Here is a 27,568-nt window from a genome sequence, read left to right as displayed (position 1 = left end):
TGTGGAAACAGAAGTTTATTTTGAAAAGACATGATGATATCCGCAGCAGATGCAAGAGGAAACTCAACGCGTCACATTAAGACGTGAAAGTCGACGGACAAAGCAACGAGTTATGATGAGAGCACGTGTGCTGACTTCCTGGTCAAAGTTGGTCTTCCTGTCCGTCCTCCTCAGACTTTCTCGCTCTTTGTGCTTTTTTGCCGATGGCGTCACAAACTGCCGACACCTGTTCTGAATCAGTCTGTGTCCGACTGTTCCAGATTCTGATGTGTGATGAAGGCTTCGTCTCAGACATCCGTCGCTCTTTGGGGATGAGACAAAATCCTAAACTGTATTTTTATTTTTTTGTCAGCAGCTTTTTTACAGTGTTGTTTTTAGGGGGTGTGGCCTTTGTGACGATGCTGTCATGACAACATGAGACACTGAGACACATTTTGATTGGACGAAATGATCAGGACAGCTGGTAGATGTTCTTCATCATCGGCTCCTCCTCATTGTCGTCATCATCATCATCATCACCCTCATGGCACTCTGAGAGGATAAAAAGGAGGCGGAGTCAGAGCAGATTTTTACAGGGGGGCTTCTTTTAGTACCAGGTGGTGGTTTAATGACCTCTGTGAGCTCGCTCCTCTCCTCCTCCACCTCCTCCTCCTCCTCTCTTCACGGCATCTCCTCCTCTGACCTCCTCTTCCTCCTCCTCTCTGAACTCACAGATGTTCCTGTACGCCGACTGTGAAGAAGAAGATGACACCGTGTTCAGATGCGACCTGAAGCCTGCCAGACACATCTGAGGGCACAGCTCAGACAGGAAGTTGTCTCACCTGCTCGCTGTGATGTGGCGAAATGTCACTGGTGGAGGGAAGGAGCCTGTTGATGAGCTCAGCGATCGTTTTAAAGGTTGGTCTGTGTGTGGGCTCCAGACTCCAGCAGAGCTTCATCAGCTGATACCTGAGAGGACGACAGGTGAGGACGACAGGTGAGTCTGTCACAATCATAACAACTTTATTTAAACTAACGTCTGTCTGTCCGTCTGCTCACATGTCTGCTGGAGCAAAGTCAGGCTGATCCATGTGGCGTCCATCTTGGATCATCTTGTAGAAGTTGGTATCCACGGCAACATTAGGGTACGGACTCTTACCTGAACAGGAGGACACAAACACACTGTCAGCCAATCACAGAGCTTCAGACTCTGTCGCCAGGCAGACATGTCATAGGTCTGAGTGGAGGCGTCTCCATGGCAACAGCTGCTGAGGCTCATGGGTACCGAACCACTGAAGAACTTAATGTCACGATCAATAACTAATATTAATCAGAGCTGTGATGTGATTGGACGAGGTGTTGCCATGGTTACCCAGGGAAAAGGTCTCCCACAGTAGAACTCCGTAGGACCAGACGTCGCTCTGGACGGTGTAGACGCACTGAAAGATGCTCTCTGGCGCCATCCACTTCACCGGGAGACGAGCCTGTCAAAATAAAACACAGGAAGACGTCACAATAAAAGTCGGGGACGTGGTTCCACCTGATTCACCTGGACGCTGAGGATGGACACGCACGTTTCCCTGGACGATGTAACTGTCGTCGTTACGGATGTCTCGCGCCAAACCGAAGTCACAGATCTTTGCTACACGACGATCAGTCAGTAGGACGTTCCTCGCCGCCACGTCTCTGTGGATACACTGAGAGACAGACAGGTGGAGAGACAGAAAGGTGGACAGACAGGTGGAGAGACAGACGGGTGGAGAGACAGAAAGGTGGACAGACAGGTGGACAGACAGGTGGAGAGACAGAAAGGTGGACAGAAAGGTGGACAGACAGACGGGTGGAGAGACAGAAAGGTGGAGAGACAGGTGGAGAGACAGACAGGTGGAGAGACAGACAGGTGGACAGACAGGTGGAGAGACAGAAAGGTGGACAGACAGGTGGACAGACAGACGGGTGGAGAGACAGAAAGGTGGACAGATAGGTGGAGAGACAGACAGGTGGAGAGACAGACAGGTGGACAGACAGGTGGAGAGACAGAAAGGTGGACAGACAGGTGGAGAGACAGAAAGGTGGACAGACAGGCGGAGAGACAGAAAGGTGGACAGATAGGTGGAGAGACAGACAGGTGGAGAGACAGACAGGTGGACAGACAGGTGGAGAGACAGAAAGGTGGACAGACAGGTGGAGAGACAGAAAGGTGGACAGATAGGTGGAGAGACAGACAGGTGGAGAGACAGACAGGTGTTGAATAATGTTTTGATGTTTCTGGACTAATTTTAGTTTTCATGATGAGGACTCATCTGTCCTCACTCGTTAGAGTCAGGTTGAGGTCGAGTGGAGAGTGTGTGTGTGTGTGTGTGTGTGTGTGCGTGTGTGTGTGTGTGTGTGTGTGTGTGTGCGTGTGTGTGTGTGTGTGTGCGTGTGTGTGTGTGCGTGTGTGTGTGTGTGTGTGTGTGTGTGTGTGTGTGTGTGTGTGTGCGTGTGTGTGTGTGTGTGTGTGTGTGTGTGTGTGTGTGTGCGTGTGTGTGTGTGTGTGTGTGTGTGTGTGCGTGTGTGTGTGTGTGTGTGTGTGTGTGTGTGCGTGTGTGTGTGTGCGTGTGTGTGTGTGTGTGTGTGTGTGTGTGTGTGCGTGTGTGTGTGTGTGTGTGTGTGTGCGTGTGTGTGTGTGCGTGTGTGTGTGTGTGTGTGTGTGTGTGTGCGTGTGTGTGTGTGTGTTCTTACATTCCTGGTGGACAGAAAGTCCAGACCCTGAGCGACCTGGTAGGAAAACCTCATGAGGTCTTCAACAGAGATACTGTCTATCTGCATACCTGAGGGACAGACAGACAGTGAGACAGACAGACAGGTGTGACCTCAGAAACAAAATTCCAGGTGTGTTCAGGTTGTTACCTGAGTGTTTTTGTCCTGGACTCAGAGCCGGCTGCATCTCCTGATAATCTGAACAACACGAGATCCCACTGTCACTGACACACACACACACACACACACACACCCACACACACACACAATGTGAGCAGGTTTATTTGTGTCGTTGGCGTCGCAGTTTGGACACGTGTGAGCTTGTGTATAACCTGACCTCCTGAGCCTGGCGTGCTGGGCGGCCATGTTCTTATAGAACACTTCCCCCTCTGATTCGTCCATGCTCACAATGGACGTCATGAAGTCCTGAGCGTGGGCCCGCAGGAAGTTGAGCAGGTCGCCGTGGCTACAGTACTCTGTGATCATCAACATGGGGCCTGATGGAAGGAAGACAGAGGTCAAAGGTCAGAGAGATGACAGGAAACAGTGAAAACTGTGCGTCACAGTTTCTCAACATTAACACGTTCATTCCATCCAAACATTCTGTTTAACTTCCAGTCAGAGTGAAACTGCGACGCACGCCGTGTGGCAACTGACACGCAGTAATCTGTGGCGACACACTGAGACCAGATGGAGGCTGTTTGTTACATTATTTAATGACTGAATTAATTCATGTGTTCATCAAAACGTTGTGACTTCCTGTCGCCGGCTCTGATTGGTTCAGATTGAAGATCTTTATAATAAACTCTGTCTCGCCGCTCGCTGTGGATCTGATCACACAGGAGGAAGTGGGGACGCTGTTAGGAACTACTTTCAGCGGCGGATGAATCCACAGCAGAGTCTGTGGTTAAACATCGAACCGTCATCACCTCCTCGCGTGCAGGCTCCCAGCAGGTTGACGATGTTGTCATGGTAACCAAGGTAGCCGAGGATCTTGAGCTCTGACATCAGAGCTTCACGTTCCACCAAGTGAGCGCTCGCTGTTCAGGAAGACAGGAAGTATGAGTCACAACCATGATGATGATAATGATGAAGGTGAAGATCTGGGGACTCACGCTTGAGCATCTTGACAGCGACTCGGGTGGCGTCCTTTGTTCCCAGACCGTACGCTGTCGCCTCAACGACCTTCCCGAACGCCCCCGATCCCAAAACAGCGCCTGAGAGACAGAGAGGAGGTCAAACTAACTCATAGGACAGAGAGGACAGAGGACCAACACGGAGAGGACGGAGGACAGGGGACAGAGAGGACAGAGGACCAAGACGGAGAGGACGGAGGACGGAGGACAGAGAGGACAGAGGACCAAGACGGAGAGGACGGAGGACGGAGGACAGAGAGGACAGAGGACCAAGATGGAGGACGGGGGACGGGGGACAGAGGAGAGAGAGGACACAGGACCAAGACGGAGAGGACGGGGGACAGGGGACAGGGGACAGAGAGGACAGAGGACCAAGACGGAGAGGACGGAGGACGGGGGACAGAGAGGACAGAGGACCAAGACGGAGAGGACGGAGGACGGGGGACAGGGGACAGAGGACAGAGAGGACAGAGGACCAAGACGGAGAGGACGGGGGACGGGAGACAGAGGACAGAGAGGACAGAGAGGACAGAGGACAGGAGGACAGGAGGACAGAGGGACAGACAGCTGAGACATGTCTTCACATGAGACCTGACAGCAGAGGATGATGGAAGATCAGTGACTGTATCAATAATGAACACAGATAAAAGGAGTGTTGAGACGTGCAGTGCTGTGATTGGATGGTGTGTCGCACCGAGGCGGAGCTTGTCTCGAGGAAACTCCCACTTGTGGTTGTACGGCAGCTGGGTGGGGTCAACAAAGGTGTAGCTGTTTCCATCAGTGCTCTCGATGATCTTCCAGCGAGTCTCGTATTTGGGTTTCTGAGACAAGAAGAAGAAGAATGAGTGAATGAATGAATGAGTGAATGAGAGAGTGAATGAATGAATGAATGAGTTAATAAGTGGATGAATGAATGAATGAATGAATGAATGAATGAATGAGAGAATGACAGAATGATTGAATGAATGAATCAGTAAATAAGTGGATGAATGAGTGAATGAATGAGTGAATGAGAGAATGAATGAGTGAATGAGAGAATGAGTGAATGATTGAATGAATGAATGAGTGAATAAGTGGATGAATGAATGAATGAGTGAATGAGAAAATGAGTGGATCAATGATTGAGTGAGTGAATGAGAGAATGCGAGAATGAGTGAATGAGGGAATGAGTGGATGAATGATTGAGTGAGTGAATGAGAGAATGAGAGAATGAGTGAATGATCGAATGAGTGAATGAGTGAATGAGAGAATGAGGGAATGAATGAGAGAATGAGTGAATGAGTGAATGAGAGAATGAGGGAATGGGTGAATGAGAGAATGAGGGAATGAATGAGTGAATGAGAGAATGAGAGAATGAGTGAACGATTGAATGAGTGAATGAGTGAATGAGAGAATGAGGGAATGAATGAGAGAATGAGTGAATGAGTGAATGAGGGAATGAGTGAATGAGAGAATGAGGGAATGAATGAGTGAATGAATGAGAGAATGACAGAATGATTGAATGAATGAATGAATGAGTGAATAAGTGGATGAATGAATGAATGAGTGAATGAGAGAATGAGAGAATGAGTGAGTGAATGAGTGAGTGAATGAATGAGTGAATGAGAAAATCGAGAATGAGGGAATGAATGAGTGAATGAGAGAATGAGTGAATGAGAAAATGAGTGAGAGAATGAGTGAATGAGAGAATGAGTGAATGAATGAGAGAATGAGTGAATGAGTGAATGAGAGAATGAGTGAATGAGTGAATGAATGAGAGAATGAATGAATGAGTGAGTGAATGAGTGAATGAGAGAATGAGTGAATGATTGAATGAGTGAATGAGGGAATGACTGAGTGAATGAGTGCATGAGTGAATGAGTGAATGAGAGAATGAGAGAATGAGTGAATGAGAGAATGAGTGAATGAGTGAGAGAATGAGAGAATGAGTGAATGAGTGAATGAGTGAATGAATGAGAGAATGAGTGAATGAGTGAATGAGGGAATGAGTGAATGAGAGAATGAGTGAATGAGTGAATGAGAGAATGAGTGAATGAGTGAATGAATGAGAGAATGAGTGAATGAGTGAATGAGGGAATGAGTGAATGAGAGAATGAGAGAATGAGTGAATAAGTGAATGACTCAGCGTTCAGGAAAATAAATTCAACAGGTCAGAGAGAAGAGGAAAGTTAATGTGTCTCTAAGAGACACACTGTCTCTCAGGCTGAACGATGAACATTATCATCTATGAGCTTACTTAGGACACAGAGACACACAGAACACAGAGACACACTGAGGACACTGAGACACACTGAGGACACAGACACACTGAGGACACTGAGACACTCTGAGGACACAGACACACTGAGGACACTGAGACACTGAGGACACTGAGACACACTGAGGACACTGAGACACACTGAGGACACAGACACACTGAGGACACTGAGACACTGAGGACACAGACACACTGAGGACACTGAGACACTGAGGACACTGAGACACACTGAGGACACAGGGACACTGAGGACACTGAGGACACAGAGACACACTGAGGACACTGAGACACACTGAGGACACTGAGACACTCTGAGGACACAGACACACTGAGGACACTGAGACACTGAGGACACAGACACACTGAGGACACTGAGACACTGAGGACACTGAGACACACTGAGGACACAGGGACACTGAGGACACTGAGGACACAGAGACACACTGAGGACACTGAGACACACTGAGAACACAGAGACACACTGAGAACACAGAGACACACAGAACACAGGGACACACTGAGGACACAGACACACTGAGGACGCAGATACACTGAGGACACTGAGACACACTGAGGACACTGAGACACACTGAGGACACAGACACACTGAGGACACTGAGACACTGAGGACACTGAGACACACTGAGGACACAGACACACTGAGGACACTGAGACACACTGAGGACACTGAGACACACTGAGAACACAGAGACACACTGAGGACACAGAGACACACTGAGAACACAGGGACACACTGAGGACGCAGAGACACTGAGGACACTGAGACACACTGAGAACACAGAGACACACTGAGGACACTGAGACACATTGAGACACACTGAGACACAGAGACACACTGAGGACACTGAGACACACTGAGAACACAGAGACACACTGAGGACACAGTGACACTGAGGACACTGAGACACACTGAGGACACTGAGACACACTGAGAACACTGAGACACACTGAGACACAGGGACACATTGAGGACACAGAGACACACTGAGAACACTGAGACACATTGAGGACACAGGGACACACTGAGGACACTGAGACACACTGAGGACACTGAGACACACTGAGAACACAGGGACACATTGAGGACACAGAGACACACTGAGAACACTGAGACACATTGAGGACACAGGGACACACTGAGGACACTGAGACACACTGAGAACACTGAGACACATTGAGAACACAGGGACACACTGAGGACACAGAGACACACTGAGAACACTGAGACACATTGAGAACACAGGGACACACTGAGGACACAGGGACACATTGAGGACACAGAGACACACTGAGAACACTGAGACACATTGAGGACACAGGGACACACTGAGGACACTGAGACACACTGAGGACACTGAGACACACTGAGAACACAGGGACACATTGAGGACACAGAGACACACTGAGAACACTGAGACACATTGAGGACACAGAGACACACTGAGGACACTGAGACACACTGAGGACACTGAGACACACTGAGAACACAGGGACACATTGAGGACACAGAGACACACTGAGAACACAGGGACACATTGAGGACACAGGGACACACTGAGAACACAGGGACACACTGAGGACACAGAGACACACTGAGAACACAGGGACACATTGAGGACACAGAGACACACTGAGAACACAGGGACACATTGAGGACACAGAGACACACTGAGGACACAGAGACACACTGAGAACACAGGGACACATTGAGGACACAGAGACACACTGAGAACACAGGGACACATTGAGGACACAGAGACACACTGAGGACACAGGGACACACTGAGAACACAGGGACACACTGAGGACACTGAGACACACTGAGGACACAGGGACACTGAGACACACTGAGGACACTGAGACACACTGAGGACACAGAGACACACTGAGGACACTGAGACACACTGAGGACACAGGGACACAGAGACACACTGAGGACACTGAGACACACAGAAACCAACCTGATCTCACAGAAATAAGTAAAATGACCACGACCTCTTAACACCGCATTCCATGGTGGCAGCACGTAATGGGTTGAAATTGCGTGCCAGTACCACCGCGGCTCCTCTGCAGGAGGCTCCTCTGCAGGAGGCTCCTCTGCAGGAGGCTCTTCTGCAGGAGGCTCCTCTGCAGGCAGTCTGTGACACAGGTAACAGTGAGACAAACGTACCTGTGTCCACTTGTAAAAGAAGACTGACGACAGTAGGAAGAGGAAGACGACGGCGCTCAGAGCTCCGATCAGAGGCAACGTGAAGATGCGCTCAAGTTCTCCTGCAGGAAACACAAACATAAACATCAACAACAACATCGAGGCGACGCCTTCAGTCATGACAGGTTTTATGGTCAGTCAGGTCTTCAGACACCTACGGAGGTTAAAGACATGACGGGACTCTCCCATCTGATTGTAAGCCACACATTCCACAGTGACATCATCACCAGGTGACACAGGGACACTCAGGCGTGTCCTAACTTCCTCCTCTTCCTCCTGTGAGGTCACATCAGCTGAAGAAACCTGATTGGTGGAGTCCTTTCCACACCTGCAGAGAAGGTGGAGGACGAGATGTTTGTTAGTTTTTTATTCAGGTTCTTTCTCTTTGATTCTGTTCACAATGTTGAATCATTTTTATTTTCCTCTGTTGTTAAAATTATTTCCTCTGTTGTCAAATAATTTCCTCTGTTGTTAAAATTATTTCCTCTGTTGTCAAAATTATTTTCTCTGTTGTCAAATAATTTCCTCTGTTGTTAAAATTATTTCCTCTGTTGTCAAAATTATTTTCTCTGTTGTCAAATTATTTCCTCTGTTGTCAAATAATTTCCTCTGTTGTCAAAATTATTTCCTCTGTTGTCAAAATTATTTCCTCTGTTGTTAAAATGATTTCCTCTGTTGTTAAAATTATTTCCTCTGTTGTTAAAATTATTTCCTCTGTTGTTAAAATGATTTCCTCTGTTGTTAAAATTATTTTCCTCTGTTGTTAAAATTGTTTCCTCTGTTGTTAAAATTATTTTCCTCTGTTGTCAAAATTGTTTTCCTCTGTTGTTAAAATTGTTTTCCTCTGTTGTTAAAATTATTTCCTCTGTTGTTAAAATTATTTTCCTCTGTTGTCAAAGGGAAATTTCGGTTTATTTCAACCTGTCTCCTATCGTCCTAAATTTGTTTCAAGTCACTAGTGACATAGAAATAATACTTAGCATGTTAGCCGTTAGCCTAGATACAGCCGTAGCGTCAGACCTGTTAAAATTTCATTGAACGGGCATCCTTTCAAGTGCAAAGTTGGTCCACTAAACAAGCTTTTTTTCCACAAAGACCGCCTCATATCGTTAGGATAAATGTCAGAGAACATATAGAAAATGACATGTAAACGTGTTGTCTTACCTTACCGGTGTGCTGCCATGTTTGTTGTTTACCATTTAGCTAAGGCTGCAACCGGTCCCATTCCTTGCAACAGAGGCATTCCTCTTCTGTGGGCACTGGGGCACAGCATTCACAGGTAACGTTACACCACCAATCTCCAGAGCTACGCAGCCTTGCAGCAGCCATTCCTCCTCTCTCGTCCTCTACCTGTTGCGCCTCTCTCTCTCTCCTCCTCCGTTCTTCAATTTCACGAAGCTCTTTGTCAGTGTATTCTGGCTCAAATAAATAAGGGCGGCCATCGCCTCTTGATGTGGAAAGCCTATATACTAACATTCCACATTTAGGTGGTCTTCAGAGTTGTTGTCTTACCTTACCATGTGTTTACCATCTAGCGCCGCTTTCCAAAGCGCGGCCGAAATCTCGCGAGAACAAGCAGCAATCTCATACCGTGCCTGAACAAGCAGCAACAGCTGGAAGCCAGAACCGGACAGTAGCCTAAAAGTTCATTCATTTATTTTATTAAAGATTTATAGAATAATGGCTGACTTTTTGCCAGACTTCGACTTTGTGGAGGAGGAATTTGATTTTGCAGAGTTTGATGGCCGCCCTTATTTATTTGAGCCAGAATACACTGACGAAGAGCTTCGTGAAATTGAAGAACGGAGGAGGAGAGAGAGAGAGGCGCAACAGGTAGAGGACGAGAGAGGAGGAATGGCTGCTGCAAGGCTGCGTAGCTCTGGAGATTGGTGGTGTACCTGTGAATGCTGTGCCCCAGTGCCCACAGAAGAGGAATGCCTCTGTTGCAAGGAATGGGACCGGTTGCAGCCTTAGCTAAATGGTAAACAAACATGGCAGCACAGCGGTAAGGTAAGACAACACGTTTACATGTCGTTTTCTATATGTTCTCTGACATTTATCCTAACGATATGAGGCGGTCTATGTGGAGAAAAAGCTTGTTTAGTGGACCAACTTTGCACTTGAAAGGATGCCCATTCAATTAAGTTTTAACAGGTCTGACGCTACGGCTGTATCTAGGCTAACGGCTAACATGCTAAGTATTATTTCTATGTCACTAGTGACTTGAAACAAATTTAGGACGATAGGAGACAGGTTGAAATAAACCGAAATTTCCCTTTAAAATTATTTCCTCTGTTGTCAAAATTATTTCCTGTTATGAAAACCCAGAGTTTCCCTCATGTCAGGGTTAACATACTCAGAGTTTCCACTGAACCCACTCTCTGGAAGACCCCCAGGACAAGATCACTCTGATCCAGGATCAGACTTTAAGGACCCCCAATCCAGATTACCAGTACTTTACCTGGGCTGCAGAGGGCTCCAACATTCACACAACATAAAGGATCTTTCATTAATTATATGATGCTGTATTTGTTTCCCTCTGATTTGTTTTTGATTTTTTAGTTTGTACGTCTGAAACACTGATTAACACGAGTCAGTGCAGACCTATGAACAGGTGCCTTTACGTTTCCTGTCTCACCTGAAACAGGTGAAATAAACAGGGTGAGGAACACAACAGCTTGACAGAAAGGTTGCTGCTGTTCTTATCAGAGCAGGTCTGAACATTTCTCTTTGTGTTTGTGTCGAGCTGTGAAACAATGACCAGCAGGTGGCAGCAAACATCAAGAACACCTGGAAATGATTCACTTTGATCTACTGTCTAATCACAGTAATCCTATCAAAGTAATCCTGTCACAGTAATCTATCAAAGTAATCCTATCACAGTAATCATATCACAGCAATCTATCAAAGTAATCCTATCACAGTAATCTATCAAAGTAATCCTATCACAGTAATCATATCACAGCAATCCGATCACAGTAATCCTATCACAGTAATCATATCACAGCAATCTATCAAAGTAATCTATCAAAGTAATCCTATCACAGTAATCTATCAAAGTAATCCTATCACAGTAATCTATCAAAGTAACCTATCAAAGTAATCCTATCACAGTAATCCTATCACAGTAATCCTATCACAGTAATCATATCACAGTAATCCGATCACAGTAATCCTGTCACTGTAATCTATCAAAGTAATTCTATCACAGAAATCCTGATCCTATTCAAATATGGTGCCACAGAGACCTGTGAGAATGTTTCCATTTTTATTGTTTGATTCTGATAATCTATGATCATCCTTTTTTTTTTACCTTGGTGTAGTGAAGGGGTGAACAGGCAGCCTGATGTCTGCTGTACTTAAAGTAACCGTGAAACAATCAGGTGCTAAATATAAATAAATGTTTATATATTTGACCTGTTTAACAGTTTTTTATTTTGTTCCTATATCCTGTATCCTACACCCTATGTCCTATATCCTGTATCCTACACCCTATGTCCTATATCCTGTATCCTACACCCTATGTCCTTTATCCTGTATCCTACACCCTATGTCCTATATCCTGTATCCCACACCCTATGTCCTTTATCCTGTATCCTACACCATATGTCCTTTATCCTGTATCCTACACCCTATGTCTTATATCCTATATCCTACACCCTATGTCCTATATCCTGTATCGTACACCCTATGTCCCATATCCTATACCCTACACCCTATGTCCCATATCCTCTATCCTACACCCTGTGTCCCATATGCTGTATCCTACACCCTATGTCCCATATACTCTATCCTATACCCTATGTCCTATACCCTGTATCCTACACCCTATGTCCCATATCCTGTATCCTACACCCTATGTCCTTTATCCTGTATCCTACACCCTATGTCCTATATCCTGTATCCCACACCCTATGTCCTTTATCCTGTATCCTACACCATATGTCCCATATCCTATATCCTACACCCTATGTCCCATATCCTCTATCCTACACCCTATGTCCTATACCCTGTATCCTACACCCTATGTCCTTTATCCTGTATCCTACACCCTATGTCCTATATCCTGTATCCCACACCCTATGTCCTTTATCCTGTATCCTACACCATATGTCCCATATCCTATATCCTACACCCTATGTCCCATATCCTCTATCCTACACCCTATGTCCTTTATCCTGTATCCTACACCCTATGTCCCATATCCTGTATCCTACACCCTATGTCCTATACCCTGTATCCTACACCCTATGTCCCATTTTCTGTATCCTACAGCCTATGTCCTATATTCTCTATCCTATACCCTGTGTCCTATGTCCTGTATCCTACACGCTGTGTCCTATATCCTGTATCCTACACCCTATGTCTTATATCCTGTATCCTACACCCTCTGGCTTATATCCTGTATCCTACACCCTATGTCCTATATCCTGTATCCTACACCCTATGTCCCATATCCTGTATCCTACCCCCTATGTCCTATATCCTCTATCCTACACCCTGTGTCCTTTATCCTGTATCCTACACCTTGTGTCCTATATCCTGTATCCTACACCCTATGTCCTTTATCCTGTATCCTACACCCTGTTTCCTATATCCTGTATCGTACACCCTATGTCCCATATCCTGTATCCTACACCCTATGTCCTATGTCCTGTATCCTACACCCTATGTCCTATAGCCTGTATCCTACACCCTATGTCCCATATCCTGTATCCTACACCCTATGTCATATCGCCTATGTCCTATGTCCTGTATCCTACACCCAACGCTCCGTCAGGTCACCCCCAGGACAAAGTTTAACTGTTGTTCTGTTCCAGTTGAATCAGGCTGTTGTTAGTAATGACCTCTGCTGCCTGCAGGGGGCACTGGCAGCACATGCTCAGTCTGGATAGTACGTACGTGTCGTGGACGCCGGCGCAGGTGTACCAGAGAATTATGGGTGGTGGATATCCAGAGCCGGTGCAGGTCAACATGTCCTTCTCCTGACTGATGACGACACTCGGAGAACCTGAGGGAGCAGTTTTTATTTTGTGTCTCTGTTGAGCTCCAAGATTAAAAATAAAATATAAACACTGACATCTTTAAAACTGATTTACTCTGCATCAACATGAGGAAGAGGAGGAGGAAGAGGAGAAGAGGAACAGGAGGAGAGGAAAAGGTTGAGGAAGACGAGGAAAAGTTTCTTACGGTAAATTCGGAGGTTGATGTTCTGCGAGCCGTTAAAGAACAAGTTAATAAAGTGGAACGAGTATTGACCCCGATCTTCCTGTCGAACCCGCCGCAGCAGCAAGCTAGCCTCCGACCTGCAACACAACAATACCACCTTAAAACAACAATACCATCTTAAAACAACAATACCTCCTTAAACCGTCCATAGCACTGTAACAAACTGCAGCATGAGATTTTACACCTTAACAAACCTTAAGGTGGAATGTTTAGTGTCCCAGGTCTGACCTGTAGTAGAAATCTGAAAGCGTTAGCCTGTGGCTGTTAGCATGCTAACCTGTAGCTGTTTGTAACGTAGCTCTCCAGGTACGCCGTGCTGTTGTTGTTGAAGTGTGTTGAGGTCATCCAGTGCCAGTTCCTGATTGGAGGATATGCCTCTATCACAAAGGTCAGCATCACATCCAGACCTTCGTACACCTCCACTGTGCTACTGCCGCTAATGTTAGCGCTGCTATCCCCATTCACATCCATTCTAATGTTAACATTAGCAGTTAGCTCCCCGTTCACCTCCAATGAATCACTACTAACGTTAGCTGCTAGCTCTTCTTTCACCTCCATCAGCATGCTGCTAACGTTAGCCACCAGTTCCTCGTTGACCTCCATGGTCTTAGCGTTAGCATTAGCCTGCAGGTAGATCCTCAGGTAGGGTCGATCTGGTGAGGAAGAAGAGGAAGAGGAGAGACATTCAGTTTGTTCATCTTCATCCTGAGAGATGCACCTGGAGCTGTCTCAGCCTCCGCATCAGATCTGTGTGCTCCCAAAATGTTTCTTATTCCAACAGGTGATCACCTGGTCCTGATCACCTGGTTCTGATCACCTGGGCCCAGTATTTCAAAGTGATCTGATAGGATTACCTGGCTGGATTGGATTAAATCCTGATCTGATCTGAAAACTGGGTATTTCAACACAGATCCTGAGGATCAGGATTCAGATCTGGTAATCCAATCCTCCCTTTAATCCAGATAAAGGCTGCATTTGGGTATTTCAAAAGTTAAGTCAGAGATCTGGATCAATTTGATACCAAATTTCAGGATTATTTGGATCCCACCTCAGAGGTGGATTTGACAAAGCCTCAGCTCCACTTCTCCTAGATATTGTTACTCAGGATGTTCATTACACTTAATCTAAATTAGTGTTTTAGTTGTAAGTAATTTCAAGCATAGACAAATATTGTTTGGCCATACTTCCTAAAACTGCTGTAAATAAGAGTAACAAATACAGACCTAATTCTCAACGTCTAGTTTCACCTAACATTGTAACTTGTTTGTACCAAAACATCCAACATATGTTTGTGGTCAGACAAAGGCAAGGAAATGCAAAGCAAATTTATTTGTATCGCACATTCTTTTCTTTACAGAGAGTGACAGAAACAACACAGGGATTAACATAATAAGCACATGGCAGTTCAAACGAAGTATTAACAAAGCAATTAGAAACAAAATGTAAATCTAAATAGTGTCACAGTCCCTAAAGACTGCTCACAGGTCTGAGGTGAGCTTCTTTTCCAGAAGTTTTATCTTCAATTCTGTCTCTCTCTCTGCTGAAGCAGCATCAGCTTGAGCTGCTCGTCAGCCAATTCAATTTGTCTCTCCGCCCTCTCAGTCTCCATTCTCTGTCAGGAATCCACAATAGTCACAGAAATTGTTTAAGTACAGAAAAGCACATCACCATCATTACTGTAGCATACCAAAACTCGATCCTCTGACATTTCTGAATGAACCGCATAATTCATACTAGTACTGTGTATTTTTCCTATACTGCAGCAGTTTGCTCTGCACACATGTAAAAAAAATATTAAATAAAGTCCGCTGTGTTGGCAATAACATAACGTTAAACACAGGTTGGTGTTTAAAGAGTTCATGTATGACATATGGCCTTTTAAATTAAACCATAGACCGCAAAATACATGAACAAAGTCAGGTACCTCACTAGGCTGCTAGCTACTTAACATGCAAGTCAATGGAGCCGCATTAGCTACCGTTAGCATGACCTCAGCTCAATTAGAGATCAGTAAGCCCACATTTGAATTAGGTGACAATTCAAATAGCTGGCTCACATGAGATGGTGGGTGGCCTTCGTATGGTCTTAAAAACGCTACACATTAGATAACGGTAAACCTACATTTTGATGTGAAAGCTGTGCTACCAACTGCTCCTTTAGTGAAATAGTCCGCCAAGTTTCAGATCCGGGGGCGGAGTCGTAAGATTTGGAAATCCGTATCCAGTCAGATTGGGATCAAAGTGATCCACCCTGGCAATGTTTTGAAATACCCAGATAAAGTCAGCAGGATCACCTTGATCCCTGACTGAGAACAGGAGGATTTCATTATTAGGATTATTCTGATCCGGATTACATTTTGAAATACTGGGCCCTGGTTCTAATCACCTGGTTCCCATTAGTTCCCTCTGGTTCCCACAGATCAGAGGTTTGTTGGTATCTTTTTTTTTAACGAGTCATGATCTCGTTCTTTTATCTGGATTTGATTCGTTGATCTTACCCACAACTCTCAGCTGTGTGGTTGCCGTGGCGACTCCAGCCTCGTTGTGAGCAGTACAGGTGTAGGTGCCGCTGTCCGTCAGAGTGACATCAGAGACCATCAGAGTGCTGTTCTTGTCCAGACAGTTGCCATGGATGCAGGTGACGAAGACGTGTGGGGGCGTCTGGAAGAAAAAAACAAACAGTGAAGATCAGAACAGGAAGTCCATCAGGACAGAAGACAGTCAGGTGACCTCTGACCTTCCTGTTCGGGTGAGTCCAGGTGAGGTTGTAGAAGTTGTTTGGGTTCCTGGCCAGACAGGTGACCTCGAATGTCTCTCCCTCCAGACAGACAAACTCATCCTGACTGATGGACAGGGATGGAGGATGATGCAGACGCAGCCCTGCAGACAGACAGATAGACGGGTCACTCAGTCAGACAGACAGACAGACAGACAGACAGACAGATGGGTCTTACTGCGAGAAACCAGCAGGTTGACAGGTTTGGATCTGAACTCTCGTCCCTCCTTCCAGCCTGAACAAACATAGCGTCCTTTGAAGGACATCTGCAGGTCTCGGATCAGGGCTCCTCTCTGGGGGTCAAAGGTCACGTTCATGCCCTGAGGCAGGCCCCGCCACTTGCCCATGGCGCTGTCATGTGATTGGAGGGTGAGGTTTGTCACCGACGGGTCGGTCAGCAGACACCTGAACAGGAAGTCCTGGCCCTCCTTGACATCAGGGAGACGATAAGGTGTGACGAAGACGCTGTCGGGGTCAGCTGGGTCTGACAGAGGTGCATCATGGGAAATAAAGGTCAATTTTAAGTGTTAGAAACATTGGCAGGTGACAGCAGGTCAGAACCAGTCTATGAGGTCTCTGGAGGTCTGATCTGACTCCGCCCTCTTACGTATGGCACATATGACGAGGACAACTCAACTCAGGGGTAGGAGTAACTCTGAGAGGGGGCGTGGCCTCAGTGAGTCTTACCTTTGACATACAGGTGTATCCAGGTGTTCAGGTGTTCCAGGCTCTGGTTGATGTACCCGCAACGATACGTTCCAGTGTGTCTGGGGTTCGATCTCCTGATCTCCACCGGGTTCTGCAGTCCGTCCCGGTACAACAGATTGAATGCAGTGAAGGTCCAACCAACTGAAATGTTACCATGACAACTGAGGGTGAAGGTGGAGCCAGCGGTCAGAACCACCTCGGTTTGGTTTGGCAGAAAGTCAGAGTTGAGACGGATTGAAGGAGGACCTGGAGGATCTGAAACAAACACAGCGTCAGGTCAACAACAACTCTGTAACACACTGACAGTGATGATGACACATGGCCACGCCCATATGTGCTGATGGGTGGGATTATAACACCTGACCCCGCCCACCCACCAACAGGGGCTTCTTACGGAGTCAGCTAAAGTTTCTATGATCTGATGGTCGTCTCTGAGGTTCTGACGGATCTTTGTCTCGTTCAGACTCTTCTCTGTCACACACCTGACACGTGTGGGGTGGGTGCAGGTGAGCTAATTTACATACTCAGCCTTGATTGGACAGTTATTGTGTGCCATGATACTGGTCATTTCCTACGTCGTGTCTCCACACAGGGTTTTAAAGTCGGGGACCTTAGTTGAAGTTTTATTTCCTGTACACACAGTAACACACAGTGACACACAGTGACACGCAGTAACACACAGTAACACACAGTGACACACAGTGACACACAGTAACACACAATGACACACAGTGACACACAGTAACACACAATGACACACAGTGACACACAGTGACACACAGTGACACACAGCGACACACAGTGACACACAGTGACACACAGTGACACACAGCGACACACAGTGACACACAGTGACACACAGTGACACACAGCGACACACAGTGACACACAGTGACACACAATGACACACAGTGACACACAGTAACACACAGTGACACACAGCGACACACAGCGACACACAGTGACACGCAGTGACACACAATGACACACAGTAACACACAGTGACACACAGTGACACACAATGACACACAGTAACACACAGTGACACACAGTGACACACAGTGACACACAATGACACACAGTAACACACAGTGACACACAGTAACACACAGTGACACACAGTGACACACAATGACACACAGTAACACACAGTGACACACAGCGACACACAGTGACACACAGTGACACACAGTGACACACAGCGACACACAGTGACACACAGTGACACACAATGACACACAGTGACACACAGTAACACACAGTGACACACAGCGACACACAGCGACACACAGTGACACACAATGACACACAGTAACACACAGTGACACACAGTGACACACAATGACACACAGTAACACACAGTGACACACAGTGACACACAATGACACACAGTGACACACAGTGACACACAGTAACACACAGTGACACACAGTAACACACAGTAACACACAGTAACACACAGTGACACATAGTAACACACAGTGACACACAGTGACACATAGTAACACACAGTAACACACAGTAACACACAGTGACACACAGTGACACATAGTAACACGCAGTGACACACAGTAACACACAGTGACACATAGTAACACACAGTGACACACAGTGACACATAGTAACACACAGTAACACACAGTAACACACAGTGACACACAGTGACACATAGTAACACGCAGTGACACACAGTAACACACAGTGACACATAGTAACACACAGTGACACACAGTAACACACAGTGACACATAGTAACACACAGTGACACACAGTAACACACTGTGACACATAGTGACACACAGTAACAAACAGTGACACACAGTGACACACAGTAACACACAGTGACATACAGTAACACACAGTAACACACAGTAACACACTGTGACACACAGTAACACACTGTGACACACAGTAACAAATAGTGACACACAGTAACACACAGTGACACACAGTGACACACAGTAACACACAGTGACACACAGTAACACACAGTAACACACAGTGACACACAGTAACACACAGTAACACACAGTGGCACACAGTAACACACTGTGACACACAGTAACAAATAGTGACACACAGTAACACACAGTAACATACAGTAACACACAGTGACACACAGTAACACACAGTAACACACAGTGACACACAGTAACACACTGTGACACACAGTAACACACAGTGGTACACAGTAACACACAGTGACACACAGTAACACACAGTGACACACAGTAACACACAGTGGCACACAGTAACACACAGTGCCACACAGTAACACACAGTGGTACACAGTAACACACAGTGACACACAGTGACACACAGTAACACACAGTGGTACACAGTAACACACAGTAACACACAGTAACACACAGTGACACACAGTGACACACAGTAACACACAGTGGCACACAGTAACACACAGTGCCACACAGTAACACACAGTGGTACACAGTAACACACAGTAACACACAGTAACACACAGTGACACACAGTGACACACAGTAACACACAGTGGTACACAGTAACACACAGTAACACACAGTAACACACAGTGACACACAGTAACACACAGTGGTACACAGTAACACACAGTGACACACAGTAACACACAGTAACACACAGTGACACACAGTAACACACAGTGGCACACAGTAACACACAGTGCCACACAGTAACACACTGTGACACACAGTGACACACAGTAACACACTGTGACATACAGTAACACACTGTGACACACAGTAACACACTGTGACACACAGTAACACACAGTGGCACAGTGATACACAGTGACACACAGTGACACACAGTAACACACAGTAACACATAGTGACACACAGTGATACACAGTGACACACAGTAACACACAGTAACACACAGTGGCACACAGTAACACACAGTGCCACACAGTAACACACTGTGACACACAGTGACACACAGTAACACACTGTGACATACAGTAACACACTGTGACACACAGTAACACACTGTGACACACAGTAACACACAGTGGCACAGTGATACACAGTGACACACAGTGACACACAGTGACACACAGAAACACATAGTGACACACAGTGATACACAGTGACACACAGTAACACACAGTGACACATAGTAACACACAGTGATACACAGTGACACACAGTAACACACAGTGACATACAGTGACACACAGTAACACACAATGACACACAGTGACACACAATGACACACAGTGACACACAGTGACACATAGTAACACACAGTGACACACAGTGACACACACTGACACACAGTAACACACAATAACACACAGTAACACAGTGACACACAGTGACACGCAGTAACACACAGCGACACACAGTAACACACAATGACACACAGTAACACACAGTAACACACAGTGACACACAGTAACACACAGTAACACACAGTGACACACTGTGACACATAGTAACACACAGTGACACACAGTAACACACAGTGACACACAGTGACACACAGTAACACACAATGACACACAGTGACACACAGTAACACACAGTGACACACAGTAACACACAGTGACACACAGTGACACACAGTAACACACAGCGACACACAGTAACATACAGTAACACACAGTGACACACAGTGACACATAGTAACACACAGTGACACACTGTGACACACAGTAACACACAGTGACACACAGTGACACATAGTAACACACTGTGACACACAGTGACACGCAGTAACACACAGAAACACACAGTAACACACAATGACACACAGTAACACACAATAACACACAGTAACACACAGTAACACACAATGACACACAGTAACACACAATGACGCACAGTAACACACAGTAACACACAATGACACACAGTAACACACAATGACGCACAGTAACACACAGTAACACACAGTAACACACTGTAACACACAATGACACACAGTAACACACAATGACGCACAGTAACACACAATAACACACAGTAACACACAATGACACACAGTAACACACAATGACGCACAGTAACACACAATAACACACAGTAACACACAATGACACACAGTAACACACAATGACGCACAGTAACACACAATAACACACAGTAACACACAGTAACACACAATAACACACAGTAACACACAATGACACACAGTAACACACAATGACGCACAATAACACACAGTGACACACAATAACACACAGTAACACACAATGACACACAGTAACACACAATGACGCACAGTAACACACTGTGACACACAGTGACACGCAGTAACACACAGTAACACACAGTGACACACAGTAACACACAATGACACACAGTGACACACAGTAACACACAGTGACACACAGTAACACACAGCGACACACAGTAACATACAGTAACACACAGTGACACACAGTGACACATAGTAACACACAGTGACACACTGTGACACACAGTAACACACAGTGACACACTGTGACACATAGTAACACACTGTGACACACTGTGACACATAGTAACACACTGTGACACACAGTGACACGCAGTAACACACAGAAACACACAGTAACACACAATGACACACAGTAACACACAATAACACACAGTAACACACAATGACACACAGTAACACACAATGACGCACAGTAACACACAGTAACACACAATAACACACAGTAACACACAGTAACACACAATGACACACAGTAACACACAATGACGCACAGTAACACACAGTAACACACAATGACACACAGTAACACACAATGACGCACAGTAACACACAGTAACACACAGTAACACACTGTAACACACAATGACACACAGTAACACACAATGACGCACAGTAACACACAATAACACACAGTAACACACAATGACACACAGTAACACACAATGACGCACAGTAACACACAATAACACACAGTAACACACAATGACACACAGTAACACACAATGACGCACAGTAACACACAATAACACACAGTAACACACAGTAACACACAATAACACACAGTAACACACAATGACACACAGTAACACACAATGACGCACAATAACACACAGTGACACACAATAACACACAGTAACACACAATGACACACAGTAACACACAATGACGCACAGTAACACACTGTGACACACAGTGACACGCAGTAACACACAGTAACACACAGTGACACACAGTAACACACAATGACACACAGTGACACACAGTAACACACAGTGACACACAGTAACACACAGCGACACACAGTAACATACAGTAACACACAGTGACACACAGTGACACATAGTAACACACAGTGACACACTGTGACACACAGTAACACACAGTGACACACTGTGACACATAGTAACACACTGTGACACACTGTGACACATAGTAACACACTGTGACACACAGTGACACGCAGTAACACACAGAAACACACAGTAACACACAATGACACACAGTAACACACAATAACACACAGTAACACACAATGACACACAGTAACACACAATGACGCACAGTAACACACAGTAACACACAATAACACACAGTAACACACAGTAACACACAATGACACACAGTAACACACAATGACGCACAGTAACACACAATAACACACAGTAACACACAATGACACACAGTAACACACAATGACGCACAGTAACACACAATGACGCACAGTAACACACAGTGACACACAATAACACACAGTAACACACAGTAACACACAGTAACACACAATAACACACAGTAACACACAATGACACACAGTAACACACAATGACGCACAGTAACACACAGTAACACACAATAACACACAGTAACACACAATAACACACAATAACACACAGTAACACACAATGACACACAGTAACACACAATGACGCACAGTAACACACAGTGACACACAATAACACACAGTAACACACAATGACACACAGTAACACACAATGACGCACAGTAACACACAGTGACACACAGAGAAGTGACGACTGTTTGGATGAAACAAAATAACTTTATTTAAAATCAGAGAAGAAGAGTCGACAGCATAATTTACAACAAAAGAAGAGTCGACAGCATAATTTACAACAAGAGAAGAAGAGCGTTTTTCTGTGAATGAAATCAGAAACATCGTGAGCTGTTGATTGGCTCAGCCAATGAGCTGCTGTGATGTCATCAACAGGTGAGAAAGACAACATGTGTTCACCTTTATTGATCATTTATCAACATGTTTCTAATAAATTTCCTGATTTTTAATGAAAAACAATATCTTAATGTTAAAGCTTGATGATTAGCATCATCATTGATTAACATCAGTCTCACTGATTAGCTGGTTACTGATTATTGATAAGCTGGGTACTGATTATTGATTAGCTGGTTACTGGTTATTGATCAGCTGGTTACTGATTATTGATTAGCTAGTTAGTGATTATTGATTAGCTGGGTACTGAATACTGATTAGCTGGGTACTGGTTATTGATCAGATGGTTACAGGTTATTGATCAGCTGGTTACTGATTAGCTGGTTACTGATTATTGATTAGCTGGTTATTGATTAGCTGGGTACTGATTATTGATCAGCAGATACAATAAAGTTAAGATAAATGTCCAGTTGAATAACTCGATCTTATTGGCTCAGAACATTTTCCACTGTTGGTACAATCAGAGGATCTCATTGGCCGGGGGCGGTGAGTGGCGGCGCAGCAGGTTTTTTGGCGAGTTCCTGCAGCTGGGTGGCAATACGTGACGTCTGCAGTAGTAACGCCTGATGGTTCTCAACCAGCAGACTCTGGTGACGAGCCACGTTCTGCAGGTCCTGGATCTGCTGGGAGCCCTGGAGACACCACGTCAGAACACTGGTTAGACCGGTTTCAACCAGATCAGACGAGGTGACATCATCATCAACATGTGATCAGATTCAGGTCGTCAACTGACAGACTGTCGTTTAGATTACACCAGATTAAATCAGAATAAACCAGATTAGACCGGTTCGGTTTAATCTGGTCTGAAAATCCACACTGTCAGTGAGACCAAGTCTGAACCAGTTTATATCATCTTACTTCAGCCTGAGCTCTGAGCACATCGAACAGTTTGACCACCTCAACCCAAACTACACTAAACTGAGATAATCTCAACTAAACCTGAGCTAAACCTCAGCTAATCTCGACTATACTAAACCTGAGATAATGTCAACTGAACCTGAGATAATCTCAACAAGACTAAACCTGAGATAATCTCAACGAGACTAAACCTGAGATAATCTCAGCTAAACTAAACCTGAGATAATCTCAACTACATTAAACCTGAGATAAACTAAACCTGAGATAATCTCAGCTAAACTAAACCTGAGATAAACTCAACTACATTAAACCTGAGATAAACTGAACCTGAGATAAAATCAAATGAATTTAACTAAACCTGAGATAATCTCAAATGAATTTAACTAAACCTGAGATAATCTCAACTACACTAAACTTGAGATAATCTCAACTATACTAAACTGAGATAATCTCAACTACACTAAACTTGAGATAATCTCAACTATACTAAACTGAGATAATCTCAATTGAACCCGAGATAATCTCAACAAGACTAAACCTGAGATAATCTCAGCTAAACTAAACCTGAGATAATCTCAAATGAATTTAACTAAACCTGAGATAATCTCAACTACACTAAACCTGAGATAATCTCAACTAAATTCAACTAAACCTGAGATAAATTCTGTCTCAACTAAGATTAAACCAGATTAAACCCACCTGAGTTCCCAGAGTTCCTAGCAGTTGGGCCACCTGCACCTGACCTCCAGCGACCTCCTTCTGGATCAGGACCAGCTGTTTCAGCAGATCCAGGACCTCCGTCCTCCACTGCGCCTCCTGCTGATCCTCGATCAGCTCCGCCAGCCTGGGGGCGGGGTCGCCGTCCGGTTGGGTGGGTGACTGGGCTGCGCCCATCGTCATGGCAGCAGGCAGGTTGTCATGGTGATCCCCTGCAGTGAAGACGTCTGAAGTCAAAACTTCAGTTTTTACACGACACGAACAGAATTCAGGTTCCTCTGATTTTCACAATAAAAGTCCTGTTAAATTAAAACCCAAAGGAATAGGCCACCTACAGCGGCTTTTAATGTGAAATATGTTGTGATGTCTGACGGGGACAGAGCGGCGCCGCAAGCTCATTAATATGTCAGAAGAATTATTACAGAGCGTGACGGAAATATTAAACAGTCTGACAGGATCAGAGTGACGACTCTGACAATATGACGGACGTAGAGTTCACGGTGTGACAGAGATATTACAGGAAAACTACAGCCACACATCTGAGTAACAACAACAACACACACACACACACACACATACACACACACACACACAGCACCATCACGAGCTACAACTACTCCAACTGTTTGCTGAGGCTGAGTAACTGTGCATTCACACCAAAAGCTGCCAGAGCTGCAAAATAGCTGAATTTGCTCTAGCAGCGCCGCTGGTAAAATATTTGTGGCAGCTCAAGTTGCTCATGAGTCAAATTCTGAATGTTTGATTATGCTTCTTGATTTAAAGGAGCTGCAAAGCAGGTTACTGGCTGGAGCACAGAAATGTGACAATGAAAACAGAATAAAAAGTCTAAATACTTCTGACATTAAACATTAAACACACAGCCTGTGTTGTGTTCAGGCGCTGTCACGTAAATAACAAATTCCAGCACTTGAATAGGCCATAGCACAACACAGCAGCATGTCAAGTGGGCTGAACCCCCCCCCCCCCCAAAAAAGCTGTAAACCTAGGGAAACAGTGTCAGTGGTTTGGGTTCAAGTGCGATGGTGGTAAGGAGAGCAAATGAATTGCATTCCTGCAAATAACAAGCGTTCCAGAACACAAAGAAATTGTATAAGTACGTGTGCTTGTCCACACTTGATTCAACATGGAAGAAGACATTCTTGTAATTTGTGCTGCCGTGTGGTACCTGCCATCCCGCCATCAGCTCTGGGTTCATGATATCCTCCGGGGCCGTGAACAGCACGGGGAATACCATGGGCTGGTGCAGGAGCTGCGGCTGGATGGGGAGAGGTTCCTGCGCTACTTCAGGCTGCTGCTTGTTTTGAAGTAGGAACAAATGTTTGGTAGGAACTAAAAGTTTCTGAGGATGTTCTCTGGGTTCCACACAAGCGATGGACATCTACATTCTGATTGGTTGCTGGTCATTTGCAGCTCAAAACGCTTCTAGTCGCCACATGTCCATTGAAAATGAATTAGACCTGATGTCTTTGCAGCTCTGGCAGCGTTTGGTGCGAACGCACAGTAACAGCTGCTAACATGCTAACATGCTAACTCTACATGGTTGATACAGTTGTTTATTAAAGTCACAGAGTAAACAACAACAACAATAATGTGCCACGAAAGTTAAAGCATTTGTCCCAAAACAACAGACCTGGATAAATAAATATAGCCTGAACTCCACATGAACACCACTTGAACTCCACCTGAACACCACCTGAACACCACATGAACTCCACCTGAACTCCACCTGAACACCACATGAACACCACCTGAACACCACCTGAACTCCACCTGAACACCACATGAACACCACCTGAACTCCACCTGAACACCACATGAACACCACATGAACACCACCTGAACTCCACCTGAACTCCAACTGAACAACACCTGAACAACACCTGAACTCCACCTGAACTCCACCTGAACGCCACCTGAACTCCACCTGAACTCCACCTGAACACCACATGAACGCCATATGAACTCCACCTGAACACCACCTGAACTCCACCTGAACACCACATGAACACCACCTGAAAACCACCTGAACTCCACCTGAATACCACCTGAACTCCACCTGAACACCACCTGAACTCCACATGAACACCACATGAACTCCACATGAACGCCACCTGAACTCCACCTGAACTCCACCTGAACACCACGTGAACTCCACATGAACTCCACCTGAACGCCACCTGAACGCCACGTGAACTCCACCTGAACACCACCTGAACTCCACCTGAACTCCACCTGAACTCCACCTGAACACCACCTGAACTCCACATGAACTCCACCTGAACGCCACCTGAACACCACCTGAACTCCACCTGAACACCACATGAACACCACATGAACTCCACCTGAACTCCACATGAACGCCACATGAACTCCACCTGAACTCCACCTGAACTCCACCTAAACACCACGTGAACTCCACATGAACTCCACCTGAACGCCACCTTAACGCCACCTGACCTCCACCTGAACACCACCTGAACTCCACCTGAACACCACATGAACTCCACATGAACTCCACCTGAACACCACCTGAACTCCACATGAACGCCACCTGAACGCCACCTGAACTCCACCTGAACACCACATGAACACCACATGAACTCCACCTGAACGCCACATGAACACCACATAAACACCACCTGAACTCCACATGAACACCACATGAACTCCACATGAACACCACATGAACTCCACCTGAACTCCACCTGAACACCACATGAACACCACATGAACTCCACCTGAACTCCACC

General features: G+C 45.5%; 1 protein-coding gene across 1 annotated transcript in view; it reads right to left on the bottom strand.

Annotated features, from left to right (window-relative positions):
• Positions 1 to 334: 334 nt before the first annotated feature.
• csf1rb (colony stimulating factor 1 receptor, b) overlaps positions 335 to 27,568 on the bottom strand; it is a 42,309-nt gene continuing 15,075 nt past the window's right edge. Inside the window, exons 2-22 of the mRNA XM_078172720.1 lie at positions 17,036 to 17,311; positions 16,527 to 16,832; positions 16,310 to 16,452; positions 16,071 to 16,233; positions 13,851 to 14,226; positions 13,535 to 13,650; positions 13,247 to 13,355; positions 8,503 to 8,672; positions 8,306 to 8,406; positions 4,552 to 4,678; positions 3,837 to 3,938; positions 3,651 to 3,761; positions 3,059 to 3,218; positions 2,872 to 2,945; positions 2,704 to 2,792; positions 1,554 to 1,676; positions 1,352 to 1,463; positions 1,039 to 1,138; positions 822 to 948; positions 613 to 730; positions 335 to 531 (exon numbers count right to left, since the gene is read on the bottom strand). Coding sequence (XP_078028846.1) covers positions 452 to 531; positions 613 to 730; positions 822 to 948; positions 1,039 to 1,138; positions 1,352 to 1,463; positions 1,554 to 1,676; positions 2,704 to 2,792; positions 2,872 to 2,945; positions 3,059 to 3,218; positions 3,651 to 3,761; positions 3,837 to 3,938; positions 4,552 to 4,678; positions 8,306 to 8,406; positions 8,503 to 8,672; positions 13,247 to 13,355; positions 13,535 to 13,650; positions 13,851 to 14,226; positions 16,071 to 16,233; positions 16,310 to 16,452; positions 16,527 to 16,832; positions 17,036 to 17,311 — 3,083 coding nt within the window. The 3' untranslated portion in view covers positions 335 to 451. The remainder of the gene's footprint in view (positions 532 to 612; positions 731 to 821; positions 949 to 1,038; positions 1,139 to 1,351; positions 1,464 to 1,553; positions 1,677 to 2,703; positions 2,793 to 2,871; positions 2,946 to 3,058; positions 3,219 to 3,650; positions 3,762 to 3,836; positions 3,939 to 4,551; positions 4,679 to 8,305; positions 8,407 to 8,502; positions 8,673 to 13,246; positions 13,356 to 13,534; positions 13,651 to 13,850; positions 14,227 to 16,070; positions 16,234 to 16,309; positions 16,453 to 16,526; positions 16,833 to 17,035; positions 17,312 to 27,568) is intronic.

This window comes from Epinephelus lanceolatus, chromosome 11 (genome assembly GCF_041903045.1).
Source record: "Epinephelus lanceolatus isolate andai-2023 chromosome 11, ASM4190304v1, whole genome shotgun sequence".
NCBI classification, from domain to species: domain Eukaryota; kingdom Metazoa; phylum Chordata; class Actinopteri; order Perciformes; family Serranidae; genus Epinephelus; species Epinephelus lanceolatus.
The sequence above is the reverse complement of the archived record's forward strand: the minus strand, read 5'-3'. Positions and strand labels throughout refer to the sequence as shown.